The sequence below is a fragment of the Tachysurus fulvidraco genome, chromosome 3 (genome assembly GCF_022655615.1).
Source record: "Tachysurus fulvidraco isolate hzauxx_2018 chromosome 3, HZAU_PFXX_2.0, whole genome shotgun sequence".
Taxonomy (NCBI): domain Eukaryota; kingdom Metazoa; phylum Chordata; class Actinopteri; order Siluriformes; family Bagridae; genus Tachysurus; species Tachysurus fulvidraco.
The window spans coordinates 27358208-27366974 of NC_062520.1; the positions used below are offsets into that span (position 1 = coordinate 27358208).

General features: G+C 35.6%; 1 protein-coding gene across 2 annotated transcripts; it reads left to right on the plus strand.

The window, feature by feature from the left end:
* The first annotated feature begins 8 nt into the window (after positions 1-8).
* Positions 9-3555, plus strand: LOC113644442 (transmembrane immune signaling adaptor TYROBP). Of its 2 annotated transcripts, none has more exons than XM_027149297.2 (6): positions 9-162; positions 376-396; positions 504-662; positions 935-1002; positions 1149-1214; positions 3064-3555. In XM_027149297.2, exons 1-5 carry the CDS (start codon positions 117-119, stop codon positions 1203-1205), a joined length of 351 nt encoding a protein of 116 aa, XP_027005098.1. In that variant the 5' UTR covers positions 9-116; the 3' UTR covers positions 1206-1214; positions 3064-3555. The 2 variants fall into 2 exon arrangements, with proteins under 2 accessions (XP_027005098.1, XP_027005107.1); XM_027149306.2 differs by having other exon boundaries at positions 3080-3555.
* The last annotated feature ends 5212 nt before the right edge of the window (positions 3556-8767 follow it).

The window sequence follows — 8767 nt, forward strand, 5'->3', positions numbered from 1 at the left end:
CTCAGTCCCTCACCACACTGTCCTTCTTTAGGTTTCAGTCAACTACAAGAACCTTGCGGGCTTCTGTACACAAAAGTCCGGTTTAAACAGAGGCTAAATATTTGTGTGTAATCATCATGGGCTGGATTCTGCACTTTATGGCTCTTCTTAGTGGACTCATTGGTGAGTTTGTTTGTCATTTTTTATTATCTTTTAAAACAGGTTATTACTAGCTTCGGGTTTTACCTTTAAGCGTTTGTAGGATGTCTAATAATGTTGATTGATAATCAGACTCATGTGATGAAACAGATAAACATTTGGATATAAATAGCATGTGAAATTTTTTAAATAAAAAAAACAAGTTGCTGATCTCTAATGTTTCTAACATTTTCTCAGGTTATGCGGCAGCAACTCAAGGTAAAAGTCGATAAACATCGAGCTTGCTGGAAACCTGCTAATGTAATTTATTTCTGATTGTAATATTGTACAAAAATATTTGAGCTATCTCTCTTTTTCTCCTTCAGACTGTGGCACATGCTATCAGCTAAACATGGAGATTGTTACTGGTATCATTGCTTGTGATATAATTCTCACAGTTCTTATTATAATCTCAGTCTATTGTTTTGCATCATGGGAAAAAAAGAAGAACAGCTTGCATACACGGAAGAAATCCATCGAGACAGGTATGTGTTTTTTCATGTGTTTCAAGAGAAAAACAATCAGATGTAAACATCTAATAATAACCTAGAATTTTTATTCTGTAAATTCTTATTTCTTTTATTATTCGTTATTTCCATTATCATTAATTATGTTTACCTTCTGCTCTATGTTTATGTTCTGTAAAGCTGCTTTGAGACAATGTCTATTGTAAAAAGCGCGATACAAATAAACTTGAATTGAATTGAATTGAATTGAATTAAACTTAAACGAATTTGATGTTTCTTCTCATCGCAAGAGAAAGGCAAATTTCGGCAGTCATCGAGCAGACCGAAGGAGGTGGAAATTACAGAGTCGCCTTATCAGGTAAAATGTCTGCATGCAAAGATTGAATAAAACATCAAGTCTGATAAATGACAATAATATAAGTAGAAGGAAACTGTAAACTTGTAATGAAATCCCATAAAGACTAATGTAAAACATGTGTCTTTGTTTTGTTTGTTTTGGAATAGGAACTATATGGAGTACAGTCAGATATATACAGCGATCTTCACCAGTATCGGAAATAATTTCTACAGGTGAAAAGATGTCTCGCACTTAACAGCGACATTTTATAAACTCACAAGACCATTACTGGTCTTTCTATATGTCTGTAACTTGTCTCTGTTTACAGTACCTGAGGAAAATGTTTTGTCTCTGTGTGCCTGAGACTATTGTGTAATTGGGCCAGAAAGCCTGGATATCCATCCTAAAGATGGATAATAATTTTTGGTTAATTTTCTTCTTTTTTTTTAAATATAAGTAATGCTTATGTTCGTTTAACATTAACCTTCATGTGTTATGACACCAAATATGTATCGCGTGTATAGACCAGTGTATCGATGTTTCTATAAATTATATATGCAAAAGATGAAGAAAAAGTGTGCATTTTTCTAAAAGAAACAGCGTGATACAGTAAATCATGCACAGAGCTAAACTTGTACTTCCCTAACAAGGACAATTTTGTCACAGGACACAAATCTTCACATGCTTATGAGTCAAGGTTCTAAACTTCTAAACAACCTGCCACTTACAATACATCGTACAAAGCTGAATCTTTGCCATACTCGATGATTACGTAGTTTCTTTGACTTGAATATTAAACCTGAAAAAGGAAAGAAAATTAACTGCGATGGGAAATTAGAAAATTTAACAAACGAATGTGACAGCGCAAAATATTAAGCCCAATTCCACTCTATTACAATTACATTTCCACTCGGCTACAATCTGCTGTAAAAAGGACATTATTTACATTAACATTATTTCCTGTCCAGTGTCATTCGAATGAGGATGCGGTTCACTTCTGTGTCTGGTTCCTCTCAAGGTTTCTTCCTCATATCATCTCAGGGAGTTTTTCCTTGTCGCCGTAACCTCAGACCTGATCATTAAGGATAGACGTTTGGGATGAATAACAACTTAATTTAAAACTTTAACATTTTTATTCTGTTTCTACACTTCTGTAAAACTGTTTTGAAAGATCATAAGTTGTTGAAAGAGCTATACAAATGAAATGAATGATTAGTCTGAATTAAGCACACATTTTTAAGAAAAACATTGAGAAACTCAATCAAAAATTATATCACAATATGTCAAGTAACGGTATATGGTTTGGAGTATCACTCAGCTGTGGTCATAAAAATATATCAAAATTTTGGGATGCTTCTCTATTTTTCTTTTTCACTTTTAATGAATTTGACATGAAGCAGAAGTGAAACGTAGCGAGTAAGATTCTTGGCTACTATTCGACTGCTGGGTTGTTTTTTTTTACATTATACATTTACGTTTATATTTAGAATGTTTATGTTTAGCAGATGTACTTATTCAGTGTGTCTTTGAGAGTTCAATTCAATTTCATTTATTTGTCTAGCACCTTAGGGATGTGGTAGCCTAGTGGTTAAGGTGTTGGGCTACCAATCGGAAGGTTGTGAGTTCAATTCCTACGTACACCAAGCGGCCACTGCTGGTCCCCTGAGCAAGGCCCTTAACCCTCAGTTGTGTAAAATGAGATTTTAAAAAATGTAAGTTGCTCTGGATAAGGGTGTCTGCTAAATGCTGTAAGTTTAACAGTAAACATGGTCTCAAAGCAGCTTTAGCACAGAAACCTGAAGTTACTATTTATCTCTAACATGTATCCCTAATGACAAGCCTGAGGTGATGGTGACACAGAAAAGTCCCATAGGGATATGAGAAAGAAACCTTGAGATGAAACAGACCCAGAAGGAAACCTCAGCCTCATTTGGGAAACACTGGACAGGAAATAATGTAAATGTAAACAATGTCCTTTTTTGAGAAGTGCTTTATATTCTCCATCAAAACATATCTTCATCCTCATGCTAGTAAATAGCTCACATTTAAAAATACTGAATTCATTGAATTATTCATTTTCAGTCACTACTCTATCCAGGGTTATGGTGGATCTGGAGCGTATCAAAGGAATGTTGGGCACAAGGAGAAGAAACACTCGGAATGGGACACCAGTTCATTGCTGCATACAATGAACACGTATTTTCACAAAGCAAGGTGCAGTTTAAGCAGTCAACCTACTAGAATGTTTCTGAGAGTTGGGAGGAAACCAGAGAACCCTGAGGAAACGAAGAACAGATGCTTCACACAAAGCTTGCTAACTCCTTAAATGCCATAATCTTGTAATCTTGTAACCTTTCACTCTACACATTCCTCTTCAATGCCATAGCCTTAGAACCATTTCTGTAATTCTGTAATATTTATTTACTGTGTACACTTTCATATATACCGCCTGCTGTAAATATGCTAGATATTTATCTGCACTTTTGCACGACTGCTACATTTTGCACTTCTGGTAGATGCCAAACTGCGTTTCGTTGCTGTGTACCTGTACTAAGCAATGACAATAAAGTTCTATCTATCTATCTATCTATCTATCTATCTATCTATCTATCTATCTATCTATCTATCTATCTATCTATCTATCTATCTATCTATCTATCTATCTATCTATCTATCTATCTATCTAAGCTTAGGAACTGTTTCTTTATTTGCTTTATTTATGTAAGAAAACACATCGATTCTTTATAAATTGTTTATTATATTTAAGATTTATTTAACAGTAGCTGTTTTTGTTTAGTGAAGAGGTAGGTTTTCAGGCTTCAGTTGACGACAGGCTATGTCTTGCTGTTCAGACAGCCAGGGGCGTTTGTGGTAGCTTAGTGGTTAAGGTGTTGGACTACTGATCGGAAGGTTGTGATTTCAAATCCCAGAACCACTAAGCTATCACTCCTGCTTAGTGGTTAAGGTGTTGGACTACTGATCGGAAGGTTGTGATTTCAAATCCCAGAACCACTAAGCTATCACTCCTGGGGCCTCAAACAAGACCCTTAACCCTCAATTGTTCAGCTGTATAAATGAGATAAATGTAAGTCGCTCTGGATAAGCGCGTCTGCCAAATGCCGTAAATGTAAATCAGCTGTGGGCAGTATTTTTAAATTGAATTACGATTCGGAAACTACATTTTTAAACGTAACAAATGAATACAGCAAAAAATTGGTTGGTTTATATGGTCTGTTTGTATACAGTCATTAGGACAAGACATGACCCCCTTGACTCCGACGTTAGCAAGTGATATGGACCAAACATTTCTTCATTATATTTTGATTATTTATCATTACTTAGTTTTCATTATTCTCATTAATGTAGCTGCTTGTATCATATATTGTATTAAAAAAACATCATCAGTAGTCTGTTTTCTTGCATTTGATTTTCTGGTTGCAATGTTGTAATTAACAATAAAGAACCTCAATAATATGAACTGAGGGATTTCAACACATCAGGACTTACTGTACAAGGTGATTTCACCACATGAGGGAGACATGAGTCTTGGAAATTTGTAAAATACTGTAGAATTCTCAACAACTGAATTAACATGAACTGGCAACCTGAAGAAATGTCCTGGGACAGATGGAAGTTGCACCTCAGGTAAACTATCAGTGATGCGCTCTGGGCATTTTAAAAATCTCCGCTCTCTGTGTTATAAAATGATTTCTCATTATCTAACAAATAACATACAATTCACTCATAAAAAGTCTGCAAAGTGTATTTGTTCAGGTATTTGGACAGGTGTTAACAGTATAGAAACCAGTCATTTTTATTTATTTATTTATTTATTCTTTTTTATTATTATTAATATCTTGTCTGATACTGAGAGCCAGACATCAACATTATCTGCTGTTAACTACAAAACATTTCTATACATAAAAACATATTTTATGAGCTGTATGATAAGAAAATGCAATTATACAATTGCAAATATTTAAATATAATAATTAATTATTTTACCACATGAAATATATAAGATTTAAAAACAAACAAACTATCTAATAATAATAATAATAATAATAATAATAATAATAATAATAATAATAATAATAAAGTTGACTAATCTGGTTACTGCTTTATGCAATATGAAATCTTCCTAAAATAGGAAGTTCAGTGTAACACCACTGCAGGTTTAGAAGGACAGGAAGAACGCTTTATGTTTATGAGGTCAGTTGGAGGCCGTGGGAATTTGAGATTTCATCAGATATATGATTCAAAACATCCAGATGAGGTCAGATGTTCCTCAATGCATGAGGAATTGGTGAAAGAATTGTTTGTACTATTTCAGCATTACGTATATATACATAGACTGTTTAGTATGTTGTGTATAATTCACAAAAATGACACCTTAAGAAACCGAATAGTGTATTTTTTGCTTCTAAAGAACATGCACTTTGCCATTAGTAGTGGTTTCATGACATAGAGAAAATTACCAGGGCAGTGGTACCTAATGGATGTGAGATTAAATGAAATAGAAATTGGGGGCATAAAAGCCTTTATTATTGCCACATATACATTACAGCAGAATTCTTTTCCTACCCCAACTGAGGAGGTTAGGGTTGGAGTGCAAGAACAGCTATGATTCAACAACCATTGATCCACCACTGCTCATATAGTTTGAATCTCAGGACCACTACGCTGCCCCTGCTGGGCCCTTGAGCAAGGCCCTTAACCCTTAAATGCTTACTTGTATGAATAAGATAAATGTAAGTTGATCTGGATCCTGGCGTCTGCCAAATGCTGTGAAAATAACAATGACTTGTTCAGTTTAAGCTTTCTGTGCAGTTCTCTGTTGCCCTGCTTCTGATACACCAGCAAGGAGACTAAGATGTAGGAAAAACAGATGATCCATAGCTGCTCTTTTGAGTTGTCTCAGTGCACAGCTCAGAGAAATGATTTCTAGCAAGTTACAATGTTTTCTATTAATGGGAGAAACATGAATGGTGCACCAAAGATATTAATGACACAAGTTTATTTCATTCTGTTAAATATTATATTACGTCAATAGAAGTAAAGTGTGTTTCCCTCCCTGAGAAAGAAGAAGTGAAAAAATAAAAAAGAACTGAACCATGTTAACATGTTTTGAAGGAAAATCACTTGTTTACATACACCAAATGATGCAGTGCTTACAAAGAGCTTAATCAAGCACTGCATGAGTTAAAAGCCACCTTAATTCAGAAAGAAAATAAGTGAAAAATCAAATGAAAAGTAGATTCCAAAGGCATGCAAGGCATAAGATAGCCTTTTACTGTATATAACCCTGCTGAACATTGATGTTTTTACACCGTATGAAGTTTCCACTTTTCAAATTCATTCATTCATTCATTCATTCATTCATTCATTCATTCATTCATTCTCTACCGCTTATCCGAACTACCTCGGGTCACGGGGAGCCTGTGCCTATCTCAGGCATCATCGGGCATCAAGGCAGGATACACCCTGTACGGAGTGCTTTTCAAATTCAATTTTTAAGTTAAATTTATTTGTATAGCGCCTTTAACAATTCCCATTGTTTCAAAGCAGCTTTACAGAAGTATAGAAACAGAAAAAAGAAAGAAAGAAAAAATATGTATAATAATAATAATAATAATAATAATAATAATAATAAGATGAAGAAGAAGAAGAAGAAGAAGAAGAAGAAGAAGAAGAAGTACGAATAAAAATAAATAAATGAATACATGCAATTAAAGTTTACAATTAATTTAAAATAGTATTTTAAGATTTAATTTAAGATTTTGAGAGAACCAGGTGTAGAAAGGATCAACATTGCATAACATTGGATCAAAGAAGGCATGACAGTCCACAAAGGTATCCATCCACAAGAAACCCATGAGACAACCAGTCGATGAGACTCAAACCAGGGGAAGAACATCAAGATTGATGAAGTAGCTCCGTAAGAGGAGACGATCGGCTAGGAACTCAGAGCACTGGGAGCTCGGGGGTGGCATATATAGCTTGGCAGCAGAGAGAGAGAGAGAGAGAGAGAGAGAGAGAGAGAGAGAGAGAGAGAGAGAGAGAGAGAGAGAGAGAGAGAGAGAGAGAGAGAGAGAGAGAGAGAGAGAGAGAGTGAATTGTTAGGTATGATTGTAACCAGGTTATAGACAACATAAATTATATGCAGACTAGCTATAAGAGCATAACTGAAAGGCTAGAGCCAGAAGGTGACACAGACATGAGGGCTTCCTGGGATGTAAAGCATCCCACCACTCCACAGTCTGCAAACCTAAGGAGGGTGCGAAGGTGGTAAGCCGACAGCATCCAGACATCCCAGTTCACCGAACATTCTATGCTCATGAAACCTTACAGATCTGTTCCTTTACCTAAAAAAGATATTCATAAAAAGTCCCGAACACTAACTGGAAGTCTGTTGCATAACTGTGGGGTTCTGTGAGAAAAAGTTCTGCCCCCTGGTGTAGCCTTTTGTACTGGAGGTACTACCAAATAGTCGAGCTACTCCTGAGCTCCATTTTTTGTGTTTTTTAGTTTCATGAACTTTTGTTTGCATTCTCAACTCCACTCTCCAGTGTCACCCAGATGAGGATTGGTTTCCTTCTGTGTCTGGTTCCTCTCAAGGTTTCTTGCTCATATCATATCAGGGAGTTTTTTTCCTACCACTGAACATTAAACATTAATAACTTTTTTCATTATATTTTAATATTTCTGTAAAGATTCGTTAAGACATTGTCCATTGTTACAAAAAACTACTCAAATAAAATATAATAGAATTGAGCTGCATTTTAATTAAATGTTAGATGCCGGCATTTTCAGTCATAGTTAGTGATGTTACATGCATTTACATCACACAATTCTTTAACCCCTTTAGTCACATAATAATTTACTGTGATTATTTAAGAAAATGCTTCAAGATTAGTAACTGTTGAGAGCGGAATTAATCTGGAGAGATTAATCATGACTGTATCTAAGGCTGTAGACAAGATGGCCATTACAGCATGCTGATTATTTAAGTAATGTTTTTGTGGCTTAGAGCACAGTGAATCCTTTTAGCACCCTAGTGACCTGCAGAGTGGATTTATGAAAGCAATTTTGCTGTTTATTTTATATAGCAATTGTTCTGTTATTGAGCGTATCCATAATTCTGTATATTAAAATATCCCATGTTTTCAGATATATTGCAGCCCAAAAAGCAGAGAAATATGATGTCGCTGTGTGTATAGGATATAAAGTATACGAGATCTGAACTTAATCTACATTTATATGAACTTACATCACATTTATAGACATATAACATTAAAACCTCCTGCCTAACATTGTGTAGATCACCTTTGTGCAGCCAAAACAGCTCTGAGCCATCGAGGAATGGACTCCACAAGACCTCTGAAGGTGTGCTGCTGAATTTGGCACCAAGATGAGAGCTGAAAGTTGAGGCCACCGTGGATTAGACATGTTTGTCCTACAGATGCTTGATTTGGATTGAGATCTGGGGGATTTGGTGGCCTTGTCAACACCTTGCTGAATATCCTACTGAATGAGGCCACTGCTATTAGGAAATACTGTTAACATGAAGGGGAGTACTTGGTCTGCTGCAATGTTTAGGTAGATGAAACGTGTCAAAGTAACACCCATCTGAATCCCAGGACCCAAGGTTCCCCACAGAACACTGCCTAAAGCATCACAGCTTGATTTCCTCCCATAGTTTCTTCCCATCTACTCCCCATGTAAAAATGCACATGCACCAGCCCATCCATGATGTAAAAGTAAATATGATTGATCAGACCAGACA